At 43.8% G+C, this 25,675-nt stretch overlaps 2 protein-coding genes across 2 annotated transcripts in view; one reads left to right on the top strand and one right to left on the bottom strand.

Moving 5' to 3' along the window:
* The window catches only part of LOC140485995 (putative claudin-24), an 81,310-nt gene that overhangs the window by 20,356 nt on the left and 35,279 nt on the right, over window positions 1-25,675 (bottom strand). The gene's annotated exons all lie outside the window — the stretch shown is intronic.
* Window positions 15,502-25,675, top strand: part of wwc3 (WWC family member 3) — a 193,974-nt gene continuing 183,800 nt past the window's right edge. The window contains exon 1 of the mRNA XM_072584498.1: window positions 15,502-15,816. Within this exon, the coding sequence (XP_072440599.1) occupies window positions 15,686-15,816 (131 nt within the window). The 5' untranslated portion in view covers window positions 15,502-15,685. The remainder of the gene's footprint in view (window positions 15,817-25,675) is intronic.

Below are 25,675 nucleotides of genomic sequence, written 5' to 3'. Positions count from 1 at the left end.
AGGTGACTGTCTGTCTGTGTGGAGGTTGCATATTCTTCGCCGTGTCTGCGCGGTCCAAAGACATGCAGATTAGATGGATTGGCCATGGCAAAGGCAGAGTTACAGGGATGGGGGTCAGGTCTGGGTGGGATGCGCCTTGGAGGGCTGGTGTGGACCTGATGGGCCAAATGGCCTGCTTCCACACTCTGGTGATTCTATGATTCAGCCAGGCACTTTGAATTGTTCAATATCTCCCATACTGTAGGTATTTTTACCAGCTTTAAATGTGGGAGATTAGCTCTCAATGGGAATGACCATATAGAATGTGGAGCAGGAAAACAGCTTGACAGGAGCAGAGCAAGCAACAGTCATGCAGTGAGAGTGCAGCAACTACCTTCAATTACACTCACTCACGTAGTCTTGACCACAATGCTCTAGGTGGTTACCTCTATCACCCATCTGTAATCCTAGCCCTGTCCTCCATCTTCCCCATCCTGCCACTAACTGCCCAGAGAGTCACTTCAAACCCATTGAGAAACATTCACTGCCATGGCTATTGCACGTTTTTACTATTTGTCACTGAGTATGTCTCTACCCCCTACAGTGTTTTCACTGGCATGTGTCAGGAACCTGTATTATTGACATTAAACTTAAAGGTCTGCATAAATATCACTCTCACCAAGTGAGTGAATATGTTAATTGCCATCCAAAGCCTTACAAGGGGATTGTGTGTGTCGCTCCTCATGCATTCCAGTTGAAAGAGGAAGTCAATGGGTTGGAGCTGACTTCCTGATGCCTTGCCAAGTTGTTTTGATTGAGAACCCTGTCCACACCTAAATCTATGTGTTCCTCCATATTAAAATTCATCCCATATTCAGGCTGTGGTCGACCTCGAACTCTGATTATTAACTCCTACTCTGTCGAACTATGTATATAAAAATCTGAATGGTTTTAATGATTGTGACTCTCCATCGGCGGGATGTGTTTAACACGTGTTGAAACCACGAGGATTCCTAAATCCCTTTCAACTTCACCCTTAACTATTTGAACTATTTCTGAAGTATGTGTCTTGTCTATTTTTCATTCTAATGTGTGGGACTGAAGTAAATTCCAGCTGCCATTATCCTGCCCACTTACATTTTTTTTTGCCCAGCTTGTTCTTGGAACTTGTAGGCTGCCCTGTCTGATTCACTGCTAACCCTCACTTGTTATCATCTGCTGATGTGACTGCTTCCCACGGAGTTTCCATTGAGGAAGGAAGGGGTTAATTTTAACACCACCCATCCCAATGGAAACCTCATGGATTGCCACCTAGATCGCAGCCAATTCCAATTTTAATTGGAGTCCAAGACGGATTGTGTGATATGCGAATGAGACAGGAGGTCTCACCATCACAGGAAGTGCTGTGATATCATGTGACTTTGAGCCCCTTGCAGCCACATGGCAAGATGAAGCCACAATAAAATGTTGTGGAAGTAAAATATTGTTTTCTTTACCTCAGCACACTATTTAAAATGCTTTAGAAGTAAAACAAGACCAAGGGTGAAATTCTGCTCTCTTTGAAGGTGGTGAGAAGGGACTAGTATCTCTTCAGTGTCAACTTGCCCAATTATTTATCCTTCTCACCACCTCATCAATTAAGGTTGGGAGGCTTATTAGGGTTTTCCTTGGCCCTCCAGCAATTAAAGCTCTTGTGTGGTCAATTAGTGGCAACTTAAACTCCTACCTCCCCAATTAGCTGCCTTCCTCAGTGGCAAGAAAGTATCTCAGTAATGGAGACATGGACGTGAGGCAAGAAATGGCCTCTGAAAGCAAACCTCGTTGTCCTTGGCTCTGCTCTCCTCCATCATTCCTCTCGTTGGGATTGCCCCATGCCTGTGATAAAAGAGATTTTAATCTACCATCCACATCCCCTGAATTGCGGGCTTCCTTTAGGACCCAGAAGCAGCCAGCCTCGATTGCCTGGGCAGCTTCTGGTGACCCGGGGATGCCAGTGTCAAGAGCTGTGATTCGCCGAGAGACATGCCTGTCAGTTTTTAATGAGTGGATTGGCGCACAGTGAGTTACCAGGACGGCACGGAGAATAACACACAAATATCATGCTCCCAGAATATTAGATAACAGACAGCACAGTTTTGCAGCTGGATGGGTTGCCTGCTTAAAATTAGTGCTCAGACAGCAAATATTATAATAAATATTGGTGAGGACATCAGGGAGAATATTACCGCTCTTCTGCAAAATGGTGCCATGGAATCATTCACTTCTGCCTAAGAGGTCAACTTAACATCTCTTTCAAATGGTGTGTACTCCCAACAATGTAGTAGCCCTCCAGTACTGAATCAAAGTGGAGCTGAGATACTGTGCTCCAGCCATATACTATTGCATGTATACTGTCAGAAGAGCCTCATAAGGAAAGCACTGCTCTGGTCTGGCGAATTCCATCCCAGATCATTGTGACTGTTAAACTATGATAATAACATTCTTGCATGGAGCACTTACAGAAAGGACTGGCACTGGCGCTGACTTCCCCTTTAGAAATTCTGAAAGCGATCTCATGGTAAAGACATTCAACAAAGGGCCGAGACTGAGCTAATTGGAACAACAGTTAATTTATTGTTAAACAGCTACCAAGCAAACGCACTGTGGAGCAAACCCAGAAAGGATTTTTGTAATTGAGTTGAACAGTTTGGGTACATCTTCTTGGACTCAATCCAAGACAAACTAGCCAGATATTTAAAATAATTTTATCAAGTTAGGCTGGAATATGGTAGGCCAAAGGAGTGTACTTCTTAACCCTTTATTTTCTTGACAATAGTAATGAAGTAGACATCTGATGAAATCTTTGATTAGAAATGCTTCCTTTTTAACTATAAGAGTTTTGTGGTACCCATACTTCCTGGGTCCTTTCATTTGACATCAGTAAATCCTCAAAGTGAGATTTAAAGCTGCTTTTTCCCTCTCTCTCACCCTTACATTGGACACATATTATTCAGTACAAATACTTTGCATCCAGATTATTTTCTAAATTACTGCAATGTTGTGGTACTCAGTTGAAGGAAACAAGATATGACTTTGGAAATAGGAGCAAAAGGTAGGCCATTTGGCCCATTGACCCTATTCTGTCATTGTTGATAATCCATCTCTACATCATTTATTCTCCCATCCCTTGATGCCCCATCTCCTGCTGATGGCAAATTCCTGAATGAGTGATGAACAGGGTGAAATCTGTGCTCACATGGAAAGACCATTCACTCCCTTCCCTTTGTGAACTCTATGGGAACAATGATCCCTAAGATCTCCATATTTCCACATACATGTTCGATTCAAGTCTTGACGCATGGTAGCCTGGTTTTGAGCTTCTTGCAATCCAAAGATGCCTTTCCATTAAGATTGCAGTGGAGAAGGACCCTCCTGCTGGAGTTCCTCTGTTCTGCCCATTCTCTTCTCTCTCCTTTTCTCCTCTCTCTCTTTCCTCCCTTCTCTTGGCCTCGGATACCCAGCCCAGATGTTGGGGTTGGCACCCTGAACCAGGGACACTGTTGACCAACAGCTGCAGCTGAGACACCAGTGAGCCGAGTCCCTGTGCAGAGTGCGGAGGCAGCTAGTGGTCAGACCATGAGGAAGTCCCTTGTGCTGGAGAGAGGTTGTGATGTTTGCCTTTTTAACATTGTTCCTTGTTTTTCCTGACCTATGGGCATACTGTGTACAGCTATAATGTAACTTGTATCTTCATTTCTCTATCCTGTAACTAAGGATTGTACCAAGGTACCTTTGTACCGAAGATAGCCCTGCAAGTGGCCCTTACAAACTGTTCACTGTACTCATTTGAGTACATGACAGTAAAATTCATTCAAGGCTAAAGTGGTGCCACTGTTTAAGAAGGGTGGTAAGGACAAGCCAGGGACCGATAGACCAGTGAGCCTGACCTCAGTGGTGGGCAAGTTGTTGGGGGGAATCCTGAGGGACAGGATGTACATGTATTTGGAAAGGCAAGGACTGATTAGGGATAGTCAACAAGGCTTTATGCGGGGGAAATCATGTCTCACAAACTTGATTGAGTTTGTTGAAGAAGTAACAAAGAGGATTGATGAGGGCAGAGCAGTAGACATGATCTATACGGACTTCAGTAAGGTGTTCAACAAGGTTCCCCATGGAGATTGGTTAGCTAAGTTAGATCTCACGGAATACAGGGAGAACTAGCCATTTGGATACAGAACTGGCTCAAAGGTAGAAGACAGAGGGTGGTGGTGGAGGGTTGTTTGTCTGATTGGAGGCCTGTGACCAGTGGAGTGCCACAAGGATCGGTGCTAGGTCCACAACTTTTTGTCATTGAAATACATGTTTTGACTGTGAGCTGAAAAGGTATAGTTAGTAAGTTTGCAGATGACACCAAAATTGGTGGTGTAGTGGACAGCGAAGAGGGTTACCTCAGATTACAACAGGATGTGGACCAGATGGGCCAATGGGCTGAGAAGTGACAGATGGAGTTTAATTCAGATAAATGTGAGGTGCTGCATTTTGGGAAAGCAAATCTTAGCAGGACATATACACTTAATGGTAAGGTCCTAGGGAGTGTTGCTGAACAAAGAGACCTTGGAGTACAGGTTCATAGCTCCTTGAAAGTGGAGTCGCAGGTAGATAGGATGGTATCCTTTCCTTTACTGGTCAGAGTATTGAGTACAGGAGTTGGGAGGTCATGTTGCAGATATACAGGACATTGGTTAGGCCATTGTTGGAATATTGTGTGCAATTCTGGTCTCCTTCCTATCGGAAAGATGTTGTGAAACTTGAAAGGGTTCAGAAAAGATTTATAAGGATGTTGCCAGGGTTGGAGGATCTGAGCTACAGGGAGAGGCTGAACAGGCTGGGGCTATTTTCCCTGGAGCGTCAGAGGCTGAGGGGTGACCTTATAGAGGTTTACAATATTATGAGGGGCATGGTTAGGATAAATAGACAAAGTCTTTTCCCTGGGGTCGGGGAGTCCAGAACTAGAGGGCATAGGTTTAGGGTGAGAGGGGAAAGATATAAAAAAGACCTAAGGGGCAACTTTTTCACGCAGAGGGTGGTATGTGTATGGAATGAGCTGCCAGAGGATGTGGTGGAGGCTGGTACAATTGCAACATTTAAGCGGCATTTGGATGGGTATATGAATAGGAAGGGTTTGGAGGGATATGGGCCGGGTGCTGGCAGGTGGGACTAGATTGGGTTGGGATATCTGGTCGGCATGGAGGGGTTGGACCGAATGGTCTGTTTCCATGCTGTACATCTCTATGACTCTATGACACTAATTCAGTTCAGCTGGATTTTTGAGATGCATTGCAAGATGTCAGTCTAAAATAAAGATGAAGGGGATAAACCTTCGATGTATCGTTGATCAAATTAAGGTGGATTACACACACACACACACTCCTATTTCTCTGCCCTGCACAGGTATTGTCAGGCCCCTGGCAGTGAAGCAGAATGCAATGTAGTGGCAGTGTGCTTCATGATAGCAGGGAATGTAGGTAGCATAAGGAGCCATAGGTTCGGGTTTGCTGTTCCTCCACCCACAGGCAAGTGCTCACCCTGGCCCTCTTTGCAACAGGAGGACCTGTGGCAAGAAATGATATGGCGAGGAATTTAAGCAGCAGCAGATTGATCAAGGAATAAAGTGTTGGGGCTGCTTCAGTGAATCTGCACTATTCGATCCTTTATTAAAAGAATTCCAAGTTGAAGGAAAAGTCAGGAGCAATTTATTTTTACCCGGATACCAGTTAGAACGTGAAACTTTTTACCATCAATGTAGCAAGTAGCTTAGATGCATTTAATGGGAAGCCATATATAAGTATTTGATGGGGAAAACAAAGACGGGATATGTTCAGAGGATTAAGCTGAAGGGTGGTGGATTTTTTCTATGCTGTAAATTCTATTCTAATTGCCTTATATCTTGGTCTCAAAAATTAAAGAAAGCAAAAATGAGAAGCAGTCGGAAGTCTTCAAACAATAGTAAAAAATTAAATTTGCTAGTGACCAATTAATTATTGATATTATAGAGTCATAGAGCACGGAAACAGACACTTCAGTTCAACTTGTCCATGCCAACCAGATTTCCCAAACTAAACTAGTCCCAATTGCCTGCATTTGTCTATACCCTCTAGTTTTAATCTTGCCTACCTTAGCCAAAAGACCTTTGCTAGTCACCTTATCTATGGCTCTGGTGCATGCATCTATGTGCAACGCATACATGGAGAGTATTTGGAAGAAGAATGCTGTATCTAATGCTGGACTTCCATACTTGGAGAAGTGAAGCCAAAGGTGATACTGACTGGTCTTTTTCATTATTTGGGTTGACTTAGTGAACACTAACGATACAATATGGATCCTTGCAGAGCTCGGGGTCACATCTTAACGTGATTGTACTCCGCACTGGTGAAGGAGAAATGACTAGTTTATAAAATATAATTCTGTGAAAGGAATTTTAAAGAAAAATCGCTGCAAAGAATATTAATACCAAGATAATATTGGACTGCTTCAATTTGGCAAGCTGAAGGCCAGCAGTCTAGCCATTCTGGATTACAGGTCGTTCTGTTATAACACAGGTTTCATTAACACATTCACAGTAATGCGATTGCCGAATTGGGGATCCTGTTTCTAAAGCACGAACTTTTAAAACATGTGTTGGCTGTAACACGATTACATCACCAACACTTTAAGCGCTGTTTCTAAAGTGCGATTATTCTAGAACGTGGGCTTGCACAAGAACGCGACCATCGCATTATAGAAGGACTGACTGTACTGGATGCAAGATGGCCACAGAACCAACAGGGATCTTGGTAACTAATGTGCAAGCCTGCATCTTTCTGGAGCCTGTCCGGAATTCCAGATATACATGTTATAAGAAGACCCAACTTTCTAAATTCCCAATTATTCACCATCTGTGTTATCTGTGAAATTTGTCAGGAGACAATGCTTCATGCACAACCCATTAATACTCTCATATTTCATTGCCTTCTTGAAGAGTAGGAGAAAGTGAGGACTGCAGATGCTGGAGAACAGAGCTGAAAATGTGTTGCTGGAAAAGCGCAGCAGGTTCAGGCAGCATCCAAGGAGCAGGAGAATCGACGTTTCGGGCATGACCCCTTCTTCAGTGATGAGGAAAGTGTGTCCAGCAGGCTAAGATAAAAGGTAGGGAGGAGGGGCTTGGGGGAGGGACTTGGAAATGCGATAGGTGGGAGGAGGTCAAGGTGAGGGTGATAGGCCGGAGTGGGGTGGGGGCAGAGAGGTCAGGAAGAAGATTGCAGGTTAGGAAGGCGGTGCTGAATTCGAGGGATTTGACTGAGACAAGGTGGGGGGAGGGGAAATGAGGAAACTGGAGAACTCAGATTTCCAGTTATCACCCTCACCTTGACCTCCTCCCACCTATCGCATTTCCAAGTCCCTCCCCCAAGCCCCTCCTCCCTACCTTTTATCTTAGCCTGCTGGACACACTTTCCTCATTCCTGAAGAAGGGCTCGTGCCCGAAACGTCGATTCTCCTGCTCCTTGGATGCTGCCTGACCTGCTGCGCTTTTCCAGCAACACATTTTCAGCTCTTGAAGAGTAGAACAATTTGAATCGTTAGGTCTTTTACACATTCTTATAGAGATATTTCCGGGTTCCACAGGCTGAACTGAAATACCTTGTATTTATTTAACATTGTTCAGGACTTCAGGGCTGTTCCAAACCACTTTACAGCTCACAAAGAAATTTTAATGTTGTTTTAATGTGGGGAATATAGCAGCCAATTTGCACACAGTGAAAGCAATGACACACTGGCCAGGTAATCTGTTTTACCAGTTTTTAGCCATGACAGGGGGCAGGGTTTTCCTGCCCTTGGACATGGTGAAAAGGGCAAGTAATCGTGAGGCTTGACCACAGAGAGCGATCCGGCCACCCCCTCTGGGCACCTCAGTAATTAAGTTCTGGTTGTGAAGTTCCATGTTTGAACTTCCTGACACACTGTCAAGTCAGTCAATGGCCACTCAAAGGCCTCAGTCCCACTACAGGCTGAATTACCTGTCCTCCTAATGGGTGAAATCAAAATGGCTGGCTTTCTATCTAGGAAAACATGGCTGCCAGCCTGTCATGGCTAAAAACTGGTATTTGTGACCTCTAGAAGAGTCCGGGATTGATCATCCACTTGGCACTTCTGACTGAAGGTGGATGCAAATGCTTCAGCCACGTTATTTGCACTGTTGTGCAGGGCTCCCTATCACTGAGGATGAGAATATTTACGGAGCCTGTCCCTCAAGTGAGTTGTTTAATTGCCTACCACCATTCATGCCTGAATGTGACAGCACTGCAGAGCTTAGATCTAATCCATTAGTAGTGGGACTAATGCTGTTTGGCATGCAAGTCATAGAGATGTACAGCACGGAAACAGACCCTTTGGTCCAACTCATTCATGCCGACCAAATATCTTAAATCAATTTATTCCAATATTCCAGCATTTGGCCCATATCCCTCTCAACCCTTCAACCGGATGCCTTTTAAAAGTTGCAATTGTACCAACTTCCACCACTCCCCCTGGCAGCTCATTCCATACACGCACCACCCTCTGTGTGGAAAGGTTGCCCCTTAGGTCTCTTTTAAATCTTTCCTGTCTCACCTTAATCTTATGCCTTCTAGTTTGGACTCCCCAGCCCCACGGAAAAGACTTTGTCTATTTACCCTATCCATGCCCCTTCATGATTTTATGATTCTTGATAAGATCACCCCTCAGCCTCCAATGCTCAGAAAACAACCTCAGTTATTCAGCCTCTCCCTGTAGCACAAACCCACCAACACTGGCAATATCCTTGTAAATCTTTTCTGAACCTTTTCGAGTTTCACAACATTCTTCCTATGGTAGGGAGACCAGAATTGAACACAGTATTCCAAAAGTGGCCTCACCAATGTCCTGTATAACTGCAGCATGACCTCCCAACTCCTCTACTCAATGCACTGGCCAATAAAGGCAAGCATACCAAACACCTTCTTCACTATCTTGTCTACCTGCGACTCCACTTTCAAGGAACTATGAACATACACTCCAAGGTGTCTTTGTTCAGTAACACTCCCCAAGACCTTACCATTAAGTGTATAAGTCCTGCCCTGATGTGCCTTTCCAAAATGTAGCACCTAACATTTATCTAAATTAAACTCCATCTGCTATCCCTTGGCCCATTGACCCACCCACCTGATCACCCTGTTCTGTAACTTTATCAGAGATACACCTCAATTTTTAGGCATATCTGGTGCTGTTCCTGGCACGTCTCACTGCACACTTCATTGAACCCCTAGCATGACGGTAAAGATAGAGAGGGGGATATGTTGGACCATGAGGTTGAATATAATTATGAGGGTGCTACTGATGGCCCACAGCACCTCATGAATGCATAGCTTTGAGCTGCTTAATCTAACCCCTTTTAACACATAGACCAGTGGAGGAGGTCATCAATGTGAAGACAGGACTTTGTCTCCAAAAGGACTGTGCAGTCCTACGAATCTTGTCATGGACAGGTAGGTACATCTGGGTTGAGGATGAGGTTAACTAAGTCTTTAACCTTTGGTTTTCTCATTGCCTGCTATGGGTCCCAGTGTGGTAGTTCAGCTAGCTTCCCCAGAGATGGTATTACCAAACCGTACTTGGTGATGGACATTCACATTCCTGGACAAGTGTACATTCTGTGCCCTTTCCCCTTTCAGAGCTTCATCGAAGCGGCATTAAGTATGGAAGAGAATGGATTTATCAGTTGAGAGTGGCTGTCAGGTAGTCATCAGAAGGAGATTTCCCTGTCCATGTTTGACCTGGGTTCAGAGTCAATCTCGATATATCTCCAGGGTCCCTACCCTCTGAAAGAATACCTCCGTGGTGGATTTCTCCTGCCAGTGGGACAGGACATACCCAGGGATGGCATCATTCTCATTCAGCTCTGCTGTCCTGGTTTGATACAACTGAAAGATATGCTATCCCATTTCAAAGAGCAGTCCCCAGTCAACCGCATTGTTGTGAGCTTGGAGTCTAATAGAAACAGATGTTCTCCCCTGAAGGTAGAAAGCCAGATTGCTTTTTATAACAATCCAATCTATTCATGATCAATATTAGTTATATCAACATCCACATTTATGAGATGGTTGACTTGAAATTTTACCAATGACTATGGTGAGATTTGAACTTGTGACTCTGAAGCATTAACACAAGTCCTTGGATGAGTAATTCAACAACATTTTGCTATTGTTCCCTGACCCGTTTCATAATTGGCTACTTACCTGGACCCACTTCTCAGTTCGGTCTGAGGTGTTCCCACTCATCTTTAACCCTGCTCCTGGAAAGGCTGGAAAAAGGTGGGATCCTGAAGCAATCCCAAACGGATCTCAAATTCCCAGAGCCTTTTTAGACCCTGCTCACCCTGAAGCCCACCTGCAAAGGGGCTGGGGAAATTCCGCCTGTTAACTACTTCACTCTTTCTCACGGTTGCTGCCACCTGTTGAACATTTCCAGCAGCATTCGATCGAGGACAGTAATTGCACTGTCAGTTTCACACAGTAAGGCACGCGCAATTGGTAATTGCAGGGTATAGAGCAGCTCTCAATGAATGAAACCTGGGAATAGGAGTTTGTCTTTCCGCCCCTCAAACATGCTCCACAATTTCAATTAGATCATGCTCAATCTCTACCTGAGCTCCATTTGCTCGCCTTGCTTAATAAAAGCTAATCTGTCAAATAGAGTAAAAGCAAACTGCTGCAGATGCTGGACACTTGAAATAAAAGCAGAAAGTTCTAGAGAAACTCAAGAGAAACGGAAGTAACATTTCAAGTCTGATATGGCTCTTCTTCAGCACTCAAGTGCCTTAGAAATCTATTGTAATTTTCAGGACATAATGAAGATAACATAGTCGACTGGGACCCGTAAAAATTGTTCAACACGGTTGTTCATGTGAGTCCAGTAGGAATGGCTAATGGAATAGTCCACGGGTTCTCTAGATGGTCTGAGAATTGGTTAATGACAAAAGCCAGGCAATTATAAATGGGAAGTAAGATCCATCGGACATAGGAACAGATGGAGGCCATTCAACCAATCAAATCTGTTCGGCCAGTGAAATTGTGGCTGATCTGATCATCTCCAACTCTACTTTCCTGCCTTTTCCCCCAAAACCCTTGATTCCCACAATGACCAAAAATCTGTCTATCTTAGCCTTAATTGCCCAGCCTCAGCAACTGCCATGGTAAAGAACTCTACAAATTCATAAAAATCTTGAGAGAAAAAAAACTCCTCATTTCTGTGTTAAAAGGGTGAGCTCTTAATCTGTGATTATCCCCTCTCATTTTAGACTGTCCCACAAAGTGGGAAACAACATCTCCTGTTAAATAAGCTAAGGATCTTTATGTTTCAAGGAGGTCACATCTCACTCTTCGAAACTCTTTGAGTACAAATCAACCCAAGCTCTCCTTGTACAAACCTCCCTCCATACCTGGTATCAGCCTAATGAAGCTTCTCCAGACTGCTTCCAGTGCCAGTATCTCTTTCCTTAAATAAGGGGGCCCAGAACTCTTCACAGAGGGCACTTTTGGAATATGGTGTGCAATTCTAGTCTCTCTCCTATTGGAAGGAAGTTTTGAAACTTGAAAGTGTTCAGAAAATATTGATGAGGATGTTGCCAGGATTGGATGGTCTGAACTGTAGGGAGAGGCTGGAATTGGCTGGGGCTGTTTTCCCAGGAGCGTCGGAGGCTGAGGTTATAAAATCATGAGGGGCATGGATAGGGTAAATAGGCAAGGTCTTTTCCCTGGATTGAAGGAGTCCATAACTATAGGGCATATAGGTTTAGATTGAGAGGGGAAAGATTTAAAAGGGACGTAAGGGGTAACTTTTACATGCAGAGGCTGGTTGGAATGAATTCATCAGAGGAAGTGGTGGAGGCTGGTACAATAACAGCATTTAAAAGGCACCTGGATGGGTTCATAAATAAGAAGGGTTTAGAGGGATGTAGGGCAAATGGGTCTACATTTATTTAGGATATCTGGTCAGCACGGATGAGTTGGACCGAAGTGTCTGTTTCCGTGCTGTACATCGCGATGACTGCATAACTGTGGTCTGAGTAGTGCCCTTTACAGTTTCAGCAAAACCTCCCTACTTGTATACTTCATTGCCTTTGAAATAAAGACCAATGTTCCATTTGCCTTCCCTAGTACCAACTGAACTTGGATGCGAGCTTTTTGTGTGAAGTACACTGTTCAGGAAAATTTAACAAGTTGTAATTCACAGAGTGGATACAATAATATTAAATTTGCTGATGGCAGGACTAATTTAGTGCTGATCATTACATAGTGGATTATTCTCAGAGATTTTGATCAACTGTATGATGATTTTCAATGCAAATGGATGTCAAGGTTCAGAGTGGTCAGGTTGATTTCAGGCTTTTGGGCCTACATTACATAATGTTGGAAAAAGACTGAGAAAGGACATGATATTGGTTTCTAAAGTAATAGGTAAGTTCGAGGTTAAGTTGTATACACACCACAAGGGAAACAGCTCTTCAGGAAGGCAGCTTACCATCACCTTTTCACGGACAGTTAGGGAAGGGCAATGGCCTAGCCAACAATGTCCACATCACATTAGTATAAAAGAAAATAAGTAACTTCCTTAAGAAGGACATTGCAAAGACTCTGGACGGTGACACCTTATTATAATGGCAGTCTGTTCATGCTCCCAACTTTAATATAAAATGTCTTGAGGGAACATCATCAAATGAAATTTGACTGCAACACATAAGCAGATAATAGGTCAGACAACCAAAAGCGAGGTAAGGTTTAAAGAACATTGTAAAGGAGGAGTATGTGGTGGAAAAATAGAAATATTTAGGAATTTATGGCCTAGATAGTTGAAAGCATTCCGACTGACCATGGAGTGATTAAAGTCAGGAATAAGACCATAGGAAATAGGAATGGGAGTGGGCTATTTGGCCCCTTGAACATGCTCTTCCATTCAATAGGATCATGGCTGATCTGACATTCCTCACATCCACTTTCCTGTATTTTCCCTGTAACGCCAATGTGTATGAGAATAGAGTTGACTGCCCCATGGAGTTCCCAGAGGGTTGTAGAGCAGGTGGTGTGTGCGTGTCTGTGTGTTGGTGGAAGAGAGTGTGCAACTAGTGTACCATATAAATGAATTCAAGTCAAGGATCAAAATTTTGAAATGATCCAGGGTCCATTTGAGGTTGTTGAGCACAGGGATGATGGTCTTGGCATCAGTTACTGGATGGGCAGCATCTCCCTTTGGTGAACTCAGGCTTACATAGGGTGCATGACGAAAGGCTGGACTCGAAGACCATTGGATTATTCCCAGCTGGAGGGAACAAAGCCTTGTGTTTCAGCAGATCGTGGGTGGAATGCTGAGGAGGTAGGTGCTCTTGCTCACGGAGCAGATAGATAGTTGAAAATTCATCTTGGGTTCAAATAAGAACCGAAGGTCATGAAAAGCTTGCTTTGACAACAGGTAGTCACCAAAGAGATGGATGGAAATAATGGCTAAGGAACAGAGTTTATAACAGGACAAAGGGCAGTGGTCTTTGTCTTCCCAATATATAGTTGGAGGAAATGTGTGCTCACTGGATGTTGGAAGTAGTGTGCCAAAACCAGATAGAGTGGAATGGTCAGGAGGTATTGGTAGGTGCCATTAGCCTATCTGCAACTTGATGCAGCAGTTTTGAGTGAGGGTTATTGAGGATCAGCATGCAGGTGAGGAACAAAAGAAAGGCAGAGCTAGACTTTATGGGGCAGCATAGACAAGAATGCAGTAAATGGGTGGGAGTGGAGAAAGGGAAGAAGCCTTTTCAACTGATTCTCAGGGTGGGATTAAATGGATAAAATGGAGTCCACTCAATTGGAAAGTGACACCATACTCAAAGATCTCAGGCAAGAAAGGGAGGCTGAACGTCAATGATGGAGGGGTCATTGATCTTTTTGAGGAGGGGAGTGATTACAGCAACCTCAAAGGAAAGGGAGAGAGCATCTGAGAAGTGGGAACATTTTATCAAAATCAGCCAACATGTGGGCCAGGAAAGCAAGTTAGATAGTTTGCTGGGAATAGGATTAGGAGGACAGATGAGCTCAAAGAGAGTATAATGGGAGATGTGAAAGAAAGTAAAGGGAAATACAAGTTCAGGTCTTGGGCAAAGAGAACCTTTGGGGAAGATTGGTCGTGGGGGTGGGGGCTACAAAAAGGAAGGCAAAGGCAGCTGAATGGATGACCTCAATTGTTGTGGCATGGAAGTCCATGATACCCTTGTACTTGCTGTTGGAAATATGGAGAGGAGTTTAAGAAGATGGTATATCACAAAAAGAAGCTTTGGATTAGTTTTGCATCCAGGATCTTGGAAATTGTGAGAAGTTTTGACAGAGGAGAGCAGAACCTGATGGACCATTAAGTGGTTGAGTCAGACTTGGCCATGAATGGTTAAACCCGTTGACTTCCAGAGAGACCCAAGTCTGAGCTGTTGAATCTATGGGAGTACAGAAGAGGCTGTGCTGATGTGATATAGTACATTGGTACAAGGATGTCAAAGATGGAGCAGGGGCTGTGTTTGAGCAAGTTGAGTTGCACAGCAAGCTCCCACAAGCAACAATACCATAAATGTCATCCACTTTTGTGTTTGTGAGAGGCTAAGGCTAAATATTGACCATGAACACGTTGGGGTGGGATGGTAACACCCCTGTTCTTCTTCAAAATGATATTAACCACCTGAGAGATTCGATGACTCAGTGGTTACCAATGCTGCTTCACAATGCTGGGGACCCGGTTGGATTCCAGCCTCGGGTGACAGTCTGGGTGGGGTTTGCGTATCCTCCATGTGTCTGTGTGGGTTTCCTTCCACAGTCCAAAGACCTGCAGGTTAGGAGGACTGGCCACGCTAAATTGCCCCATAGTGTCCATGGATGTGCAGGTTAGGTTGGTTAGCCATGGGGAATGCCGTTAAAGGGTTAGGGTGGGTCTGGATGGGATGCTCTTTGGAGGGGCGCCGCGGACTCGATGGGCTGAAGGGCCTGCACTCACACTGCAGGGATTCGATTTTATAAACCAGGGCCGGGAGACAGCTGGCTCTGACAGTGCTGCACTTGGACTGAGTGCACCGAAGAGTCAACTTGGAACGGGAAAACCAGTTCGGCAGCCGCAAGCCTCCCAAAATGAAGCGACAGGCAGCATTTTCGAAGCAGTTACGTTTTCGTTTCTAACAACAAAACGAAGCAGCAGCGCCAGATGACTTATATTCCGAGCTTTCCTGTTCCAACTGGCACTGGGGCTGGGAGTTTCTTTCCAGGCAGGACACATTCCAGACACAGCTTTTGCAAAGTCAATCCTGCATCAGTCAGAGAGAGAGAGAACACAGTGGGGAGAAAGAAAGGAGTTCCCTCTTTCTGAATTCTGTTCTTTGGTTTGGAAAAGTGCAGAGAGACTTGGGGCCGGGAGATATGAATAAGTGATCACCTCAGAGAGAGACAGAAGGGGGGGGGGGGGGGGGGGGAAAAAGTTTTATGCAAATAGCCATCCCCCATATGGAATAAGGCAGCGATCCCGGGTCAACAGCGACGCAACATGGACGAGTGGAGCTAGGGGGGAAGGGAGCAATGAGAGTGGAAGCGGCCGCTCTGGGAGGCATCGGAGCCGCTCTTTCGGGGGAATGTGCTAGGGCAGTGAGCACCGAGCGATGCCGAGGAGGAGGTCGAGCGGAGAGCTGCCGCTGCCCAATGGCTGGGAGGAGGCGCGCGATTTCGACGGCAGGGTCTTCTACATCGACCACAACACCCGGCAGACGAGCTGGATCGACCCGCGGGACAGGTACACACACACACACACACAGAGAGGCGCTTGCTTGGCTCTCTTCTGCTTTTCTTTCTGCTGTTGGTTATTTTGTCCCTGTCGGTTCACTGAGCCGCACTAACTCCCCCCCGCAGTGAGTCAATGTAACCCCCGAAAGTGGTTACAGAAAGTGGTTACATTGTAGCTCTTCCCCCTCTCGCTGCAACAATGTGTCTCTTGGAGGGAGGTGGGGGGGGAACTGCAGCTCCCTCTCCCCTTGACAGAAAGGCAGGCAACTCCCGAGGTTGCCTGTCACTCGGCCACTCTTCGCCCTCCCTTACTTTCCCCAAACACTCCCCTGATTAATTCCTCCTCCCCCCCCCCAAATATTCTGAGATGTGGCAGCTTTTTCAACTTCCTTCGCTAACTCTTATGTTTCTTTTCCCCCACACCAGGCAGATTTCCAGTTCTTTTGGGGCAAAGTCTTTTCATTTGAAGGATGTTTGAACTTGAACTGTTTTGCTGTCCACCGTGTTGGGGATGGTTGTCAGATTGTGCGATTTTTGTTCTCCCAGCGTTGCCTATTGTTAGAACTGCCCCCTCCCCTTTCCCCTGTACCCACCCAAATAGAGGAAATTCCACATCCACATCCTGCTATTTAATTTTTTGTGTGTGTTTTCCCTCTCGTTTTTTTTTCCTGCTGTTCAGACTGATGGTAATGCAATTGGAATATTCACTTTAGGCATATGGGTCAGTGTACATCAGACACATTCTTAGCTTATCTGTGTCTCCATTTTTGTATCTTTTAAAAAGATTAAATTCTCAGTTGCTTATTCTTGGTTGTAAGGGGGAGGAGTAAAGTGGAGGTTATGTGGAGATATCCCACGATAAACAGGCCATGATGGACGTGTGGAGCTATCCTGCTATCTTTCAGATGGCATTTATTCCAAAGCTGAAAAAAACTATTTGTTTCGAAGAGCTGGAATTATGAACATGGTGTACAAATTGTTTAATGTACATTTGAATACTTTCAGCGTGGCAAATCTCCAACCGACTTGTTTTCATATCAGAGTTTTATAGTGCTAGCCTGTTGGCATTTTTATAGTCCAGGAGATGTAGTCTTTAAAAGTTTATTTGCCTTTCCTGACCTCAGGATGTCCCAGAATGCTCCAGAACTATCGAAGTACTTTTGAAGTGTAGCCCTTGTTGTCATAGTTTACTTTTGACTTATTTTTTGAAAATTGCTTGACTTGTCATGAATTCTATTGAATAATCTTAATTAGTCGATATGTTTAATATTATCTGCTTCTCACTTTTTTCCCTTGGGTACTTATTCATTGCTGTTCATGAGAACTTGCTGTGTGTAAATTGGTTGCTACATTTCCTACATTACAGTGGTGACCCAACTCTCAAAGTACTTCACTGGCTCTCAAGTGCTTTGAAATGTCCTGAGGTTATGAAAACTTCTTTTTAAAAGCAAATTCACTTTTTTTCTTTTAGACATGAAAATAAGAGTGAAATATGGGAAAAGTTACAATCTGAACTCTGGGAGCAAAGTGTTCCTCTTATTCACCTCAATGTGAAAGCTGATTTTTAAAAATTATTTATATTTGACAGTTACGGATGTATTTGAGAAACAATTGCATTTTTCTAAATATGCTGAACCTAATGTTCTTCAAAGGCAAAATTGTGGAAGTTTCCACATGTCGGGTGTTTATAAGCATATCCACTGGTGATCAAAACACCCAGTATGGGAGACTACATTACTTAATTCTTGATCTGATTTTCCGTGATTCTTGAAGTGACAATGTTTTAAAGTGTACAGCATATATAAAGTTCATCTGTTAATATTACATGTTGTAGTATTTAACAGTTCATTCTAAGCATAAAGGAGCCTCGTCAGACTCTGATTCTTACTGGGTATTTTGTTGGCTGTGTCTTGAATACTTTAAGGATTAAAAATTAAAAGGAGAAATTAAATTATTAGCATGCTTCTGATTCACTACAGCATGATAAATAAAGACAGATTTGTTCTTGCACATCACAGTTACATAAATAAATCTGTCTCATCTGCTCTTGGTGTGTGTTATATAATTAGAAATAGATTAGATCAACATGAAAAACGTGGGCAATGTACAGTATATGATACAAATACAATTCATGTAGTTGTCATTTTGTGCAGCTGTAAATCCAAATATCTAAATCTGAATTGTCATATTATGTATAATGAGAAATGCGATTAAATTTTTTGAAATGTCGAACTGAAAGTAGCTATTGCAAACTCTTAAAATTTATGAAAATATTTACATTTAACTGTGAATATACGAGACCTTGGCAGAAGATGAGGGGTTTTGATTATATGGAGATGTTGTGATTGATCTCTTTTGAGCAGAGAGGATTGAATTAAGTTGTTCAAAATTATGAAAGGTTTTGACAGATAATAAATGAGGAGAAATTGTTCCTATTGACAAGAGGATCTGTGACCAGAGGACACCGATTTGAGAACATTGATGAGTACTGGGATCGAAGAGGAAATGTTTTTCTTTCCACACTTGAGTTGTCATCATCAGTAATGTCCAGCCTTAAAAAGTGATAAAAAATAGATTCAGTTTTGAAAGGGAAATTAATATATATTTGAAAGGGAAAAACCTTTTAGTAACATTATGGTGAGCAAGTGGATAATTCTTTCAGAGAGTCTAAATCTGGGAATAAGTTTAACTGGCTTCCCTCCATGCTATAAGATTCTAGCATATTTATAATTCATACTAACTAACAGTTTAAAAAAAATGTTAAGGCCTGTGATTTGTGAAGTCTAATGCACTATAGATTCGGAGAAAATAGGTGCAGGAGTAGGTCATTCGGCCCTTCAAGCGTGCATCACTAGTCAATATGATCATGGCTGATCATGGAGTTTCTGTATCCCTATTCCCATTTCCTCTCCACACACCTTGATCCCTTTAGCTGCAAGGGCCAGGTTCAGCTCCCTCTTGAATATATTCAATGAGCTGGCCCCAACAGCTTCCTGTGGGAGAGAATTCCATAGGTTCGCAACTCTTGAGTGAAGAAATTCTTCCGCTGTCAGTCCTGAATGGCTTACTCCTTCATGTTAGACTGTGATCCCTAGTTCTGGACTTCCCCAACATCGGGAACATTCTTCCCACATCTAGCCTGTCCAGTCCCATCAGGATTTTGTATGTTTCTGAGATTCTCCCCAACCCATTCTTCTAAATTATTCTATCTGGGAGATATTCACTGTCAAAGTTGGGGATAACTTTTGGGTGAATGTTTGGAAAAGGAGGTTTGAGTCTCTTGGCTGGGAATCCTTGCGATTTGTCTCTGAGCTGCATCATCTGGGGGTGTAGGTTGAAGTTGAAGAGCCAGTTAGTAGGCATGCTGGTGGAGTGCATGGGAACCCAGGCTCTCCCCTGGAGGGAGTGGAATATATGGGTCAGTTATGTGGGTAAGGAATGGCCTCAGCTCTGTACCAGGTGGACACCGAGAATAAACTTTGGATGCAGATGGGTATGGACGCAATGCTGCTTCTTAAGAATGTTGAGGCTGAGAAAATGCAGAAAAATGTCCCGTTGAATCCTACAGCACTGGAGAGGTTGATGTGGAACTCTGTCCAAATACTACTTCTGTTTTCTGTTTTGCAATGCTCCCTAAAACAGACCTCTCCCCTAAGATCTCCTTGCCTGGTTGGATGCCAAAATTTGTTTGACCACACACCTCTGATTGGCTTGAGCTGTTATATTTTACTAAAGCAGTACTGTAAATGCAAGCTTCAGAGCCAAATGTTTTGATTTTATATGTATATAGGCTTTTGGCTGATCAGTCTTGCTAATTATAAGTTTTTGCTCACCATGTAACTGATAAGACATCAGGAAACCCTGAGGGACTTTGCAATATATGACACAAATATGCATTCATACAGAAAATTTTAAAAGTAATTTCACGATCTTTAGCCTTCCATTTGGAAGATGACTATTCATTCTTGGAGCAGCGAAAGAATAGTTTACAACCAGTGGCTTTGCAAGGTAAAAGTGTGCTGCTGATCCATAGATCACAGGAAGTGCTGTGCTGGACTTTAGTTCGTTGGGGGCAGCCATTTTGATTAGCTTTCGTGTTGCGTTGATGGGGAATGGGAAAATCTCGTTCATAATCATTCTCCAGTTGTCCCCTGAAAGTACTCCTTGTGATTGAGTCCAAGCACAGGAGTATGAACCTTGCCACCCATGTAAGCCATGGCTTGTTGGGTGAAGTGTTCGAAGTGAGATTGGAACTGTATGCAGCACAAGTTAGCAACTTCCGGAGAGGAGAGCAGGAAACTGGCCGTGGGAAAGAATAGTCTCTGTTGTTTGCCATTAGCTTGGCCTTTCTGGTGCAGTGTTCCACAGTTATCAGCTGACTTGCTCAGTGTTGTGAGCAACTTGATCAGCTCCTCCCAAAGCGTGCTTTGAGTAAATGTGAAATTTTCCATAATTTACCTCCTGAATTGCGTTGAATGAAGAATTTGTTTCCAGTTTGAACCGATGTATATTTTACTGTTTACTGACGTGTTATGCTATTGGTGCCTTCATGCTATATGTGAGCCATAGAGTATGTAACAGAAAGAAGTCGCATGAAAATTCAACCTCCTGCAGCACTGTGGATTCTTGTCACTGTGACTGTGCCAAGTGCTTTTTATAAAAGGGTCACTGACTGTCGATGCAGCGGTCTCTCTCTCTCTCTCTCTCTCTCACACACCCACAGTTAGCATTCCATTGACAAATCTATTACTCCCATTGTGAGATAATTGAAGGAAAGTTATCTCCCCACAGTATTTTGTAGACTTGTTTACTTTCTCTAGTTTTTATTGATGAGTAATTGAAGAGAGAGTAGTTCTCATCCTGTTTTGATGCACATCTCTCCGTTACAATTACTGTCTTTTTTGGACTGATCTATGCTACATTTGAACTCTCGTTCCACTTCATGCTTTCCACCAAATCTCCCAGCCTTTATTGATTTGATTTTTTTTTCTTCTTTTCTGTTATTGCTGGTTCTAAAATTTTCATTTCTCATTCTCACCTTCTCTCTTTTCTCTTCCTGTCTAGTTTTACCATTAATGCTGTGGAGGAGGATTTCCTCCAGTGTGTACATCATTTTCTCCAGACCAAGAGAATCAACTAGACTGCAGCTAATCCTAGACTGCGTTTTGTGCAACGAGAAAGGATTAATTAATAGTTTTTTTTTGTGTGGAGTCCAGTGGGGAAGAGAGATCATAAATGATAGAATTGTTCATTTATGATAGAGGATGAAATACTTGGGTGCATCGAAATAAAGGGAACTAGGAGTGTATGAATTGTCAGTTGGCAGTGATTGATTGGAGACCCTTACTAGAGGTGTGGGCAGTGGCTCGGCAAAGGCTAATATTGAAAGAACATGTGCCTGGATTAAAACAATTATTCCTTTCTATCTGGCACAAAAATAAAACAGGAAAGGTGGCTCAATATTGGCTTACAAGAGAAATTAAGGCATAGCATGAGGCCATATCTAGGTATATCTAGTTGCCAGTTAAAGCAGCAAGCCTGAGGATTGGGAGTAGGTTAGGATTCGGCAAAAGAGGACAAAAAGACTGATCAAAGAGGAGGAAAATAGAAAATGAGAGTAAACTTGTAAGGAACATAAAAACTGACTGTAAAAGCTTCCATAAATACATGTTAAGGAAAAGATTAGTGAAGGCAAGTGTAGGTTGCTTACAGTCAGAAATAGAAGATATTATAGAGTTATAGTGTCATAGAGATGTTCAGCACGAAAACAGACCCTTCGGTCCAACCCATCCATGCCGACCAGATATCCCAACCCAATCTAGTCCCACCTGCCAGCACCCGGCCCATATCCCTCCAAACCCTTCCTAATCCTATATCCATCCAAATGCCTCTTAAATGCTGCAATTGTACCAGTCTCCACCACATATTCTGGCAGCTCATTCCATACACGTACCACCCTCTTTGTGAAAAAGTTGCCCCTTGGGTCTCTTTTATATCTTTCCCCTCTCACCCTAAAGCTATACCCTCTAGTTCTGGACTCCCTGACCCCAGGGAAAAGACTTTGTCTATTTATCCTATCCATGCCCCTCAATTTTATAAACCTCTTATAAGGCCACCCCTCAGCCCCCGACGCTGCAGGCAAAACAGCCCCAGCCTGTTCAGCCTCTCCCTATAGCTCAAATCCTCCAACCCTGGCAACATCCTTGTAAATCTTTTCTGAACCCTTTCAAGTTTCGCAACATCTTTCCGATAGGAAGGAGACCAGAATTGCATGCAATATTCCAACAGTGGCCTAACCAATGTCCTGTACAGCCGCAACATGACCTCCCAACTCCTGTACTCAATACTCTGACCAATAAAGGGAAGCATACCAAACGCCATCTTCACTATCCTATCTCCCTGTGACTCCACTTTCAAGGTGCTATGAACTTGCACTCCAAGGTCATTTTGTTCAGCAACACTTCCTATAATGGGGTACAAAGAAATGGGCGAAAAATTAAACGCACATTTGGTCTGTCATAATAAAAAAAAAGGACCCAAATAACTTTCCAGAAATATTAGGGAGCCAAAGGTCTATTGAGAAGGAAGAACCAAAGAAAAATCTGTATTGATTAAAATATAACAGTACTAGAGAAATTAATAGATGAAAGGCTGACAGATCTGGAGGCCTTGATAATCTACATCCCAGAGTATGAAAGGAAGTGGCCTTGGAAATATTGGGTGGCATCTTCCAAAATTTTATAGACTCTGGAGTCATTGTTAAAGTTCGGAACATGGCAAATGTAACCCCGCTGTTTAATAAAGGGAGGAGAAAAACTCCAGACTGGGCAGCTGAACATTAGTACAGAGGAACCTCGATTTTCCGAAGGACACGGGCAGGCAGTATTTTGCTTGGTTAATTGAATTCCGGATAATCAAATGCCGGACAACATAGTTTAGCCGAGCATTGGGACCTTGCGATCTTGCCAGATAATCTGATATTCAGATAATTGAATGCCGGATAATTGAGGTTCCTCTGCATTGGGGTGAAAAGTTTGTAATCTCATAAAAGATGTGTTAGCAGGACATTTCAAAAGCATTAATGGAATTACGCAGCGTCAGCATGGTTTTCAGGTATGCAAATCATGTCTAATTACTCTTCTAGAGATTTTTGAGGATGTTGCTCGTAAAATAGATAAGGGAGAACCAGTGGATGTGGGATTCTTACATTATCCAAAGCATTTTTGGAATTTAAGAGATTAGTGGGCGAAATTAAAGTATGTGGGACTGGGGGTCAGATACTGACATGTTCTGAGAATTGGTTGACAGGCAACAAATAGAGAGTGGGAATAAATGGGTCTTTATAGTGGGGTGCCAGGCCACCCCCACCTTGGTGCTTTCTCATCTTATCTCTCTCTCTCTCTCTCTCGCGCGCGCACGTGTGCTTGCTATTTTTTTTAGATTAGATTACTTACAGTGTGGAAACAGGCCCTTCAGCCCAACAAGTCCACACCGACCCGCTGAAGCTTAACCCACCCAGACCCATTCTCCTACATTTACCCCTTCACCTAACACTACGGGCAATTTAGCAATGGCCAATTCACCTGACCTACACATTTTTGGATTGTGGGAGGAAACCGGAGCACCCGGAGGAAACCCACGCAGACATGGGGAGAATGTGCAAACTCCACACAGAGAGTCGCCTGAGGCAGGAATTGAACCCGGGTCTCTGGCGCTGTGAGGCAGCAGTGCTAACCACTGTGCCACCGTGCCGCCCACTATCTCTCGCCATCTCGATCTTGTGTGTGCTCTCTCTCCCTTTGCATTGTTCTTTACAGTTGATGGTGATAGGAGCTGGAGTGACTGTGCTCCATACCTATTGCTGCGTCCTGCTCCAGATATTGAGATTGGGACTGCACGCTGCGACTCTCCTGTTAAGTTGTGGTGGCCTGTGGATGCATCTCCTCCTCTGGAAGTTTGTGGCTGTCTATAGACTAATCCTACGGCTTTGCTCGAGCATCGAAGATCTTCTCCATCGAGGATCCCAAACATCAGCCATTCACCAGACCCTCCCACACCTGGAGGTATAAGCCTGTCTGAAACCTGGTGTTTAGGCATTGAGCAGTCACAGGGGACTGCATTTATTAGATCATATCCACTGATGTCATTTAATGTCAAGTTGGAAGCAATTAACTATTGCATGTTTACAGCTCCCAGAGAGCCTGCTCTGGAATTCTGCAATTTCACTGGCATTCCATTTAGATTGGACACAGGAAAATCAGAAGGAAGACTCCCAGGCCTAGAGATTTGGGTGGCCAGTTTTTTCTTTGAGGAGCTTCTCAATATGAGTGCTCAAATCTCAATTGTGTTGAATAGACAGGCCGTACACATTGAGGCCTGTAAATAAGACGTTCAGTGCTCGAAAATAGTTATTGAGAGGTCTTCAAATCCTCCAGGAGACATATCCTTACTGTGAGCGCAAAGCTTGCTTTGTGCCCTATTCTTAAAGTGGTTTGCTGATTTTTGAAGTCAGGGGGCCCAGTGCTTGTTTGAGGCCCCAGTGAAGATTGGCTTGTTGTGAGGGTGCTGACTACATTTAGAAAAGCTACGTGGACCATGGAGGACTCCACTCAAGGTACAACCGGCCTGGCCACTTTAGAAACTGTACTTGGCTGAATGCAGGACTGGATGGGGGCCGCGGGAGAGTTAGGCAAATGGTCAATACACGAGTCAGGGGTTCCCAGATTGCCTCCCCGTCCAAAATAAGTGTTTGTGAGAGTTCTGATCGAATGCCGAGTGAAACCCAGAACTAGAGGGCATAGGTTTAGGGTGAGAGGGGACAGATATAAAAGAGACCTAAGGGGTAACTTTTTCATACAGAGGGTGGTACGTGTATGGAATGAGCTGCCAGAGGAAGTGGTGGAGGCTGGTACAATTACAGCATTTAAAAGGCATTTGGATGGGTATATGAATAGGAAGGGATTAGAGGGATATGGGCCGGGTGCTGGCAGGTGGGACTAGATTGGGTTGGGATAGCTGGCCGGCATGCTGTACATCTCTATGACTGTTGTGGTTCTGTTCGCCGAGCTGGGAATTTGTCAGGCAGAGACAGGCCACTACAAATGCCGGAGGAAACAGCACAGAAGCGCTTCACAGGAGGCTCCCAAGCACTGAGGAGGTCACCTAGACAGGGGACGAAACGTTTGCAAGACAAATTCCCAGCTCGGCGAACAGAGCCACAACAACAAGCACCCAAGCTACAAATCTTCTCCCAAATTTTGAATCTCTATGGCTCTATGAAATACAACCGAACCATCCACCGGCTGAAATCTACGTGTGTGCTGTGCTCCAAGATTGTACTCCTGGTTGTGCTGTTGGGCTAAGCAACAACATTAGGGTGAGTGGAAGGAGCTGAAACTGCGTGATTCCGCACGTGTCCTGTGTCCAATCTAAATGGAATGCCAGTGAAGTTGCAGAATTCCAGAGCAAGCTTTCAGGGAGCTGTAAACATGCAATAGTTAATTGCTTCCAACCTGACAGGGAAGGAGGTATTGTAATCAGTGTCGTCTGAGTGTCTGAGAATGCAGTTGCTTGAAAGCACTCTCCTGGGTTTCAATCAAAGGTCCAGCACATGGTTTCAAGGAGCCAGGATCTCAGACAGGCTTCGTATTGGAAAGTGTCCAGCAATGGCATTATGCAATATTGTAACTCTGTTAACTGGTGTTTTTGAAAGATTGTTCCTGCGATTAATCAAGTTTGGATAGAGACTCATTTTCTTGTTCCTAGGTGGGGGTGGGGGGGGAGGGTGGTCTCAAACTAGTTTCCTCATGAAAACAGACCTTTTGCGGTAATTTGAAGATATGAAGACGTTTTCTCTGTTGTTGACAGAG

The sequence above is a fragment of the Chiloscyllium punctatum genome, chromosome 15 (assembly GCF_047496795.1).
Source record: "Chiloscyllium punctatum isolate Juve2018m chromosome 15, sChiPun1.3, whole genome shotgun sequence".
Taxonomy (NCBI): domain Eukaryota; kingdom Metazoa; phylum Chordata; class Chondrichthyes; order Orectolobiformes; family Hemiscylliidae; genus Chiloscyllium; species Chiloscyllium punctatum.
This window is presented reverse-complemented; position numbering and strand designations above follow the sequence as displayed.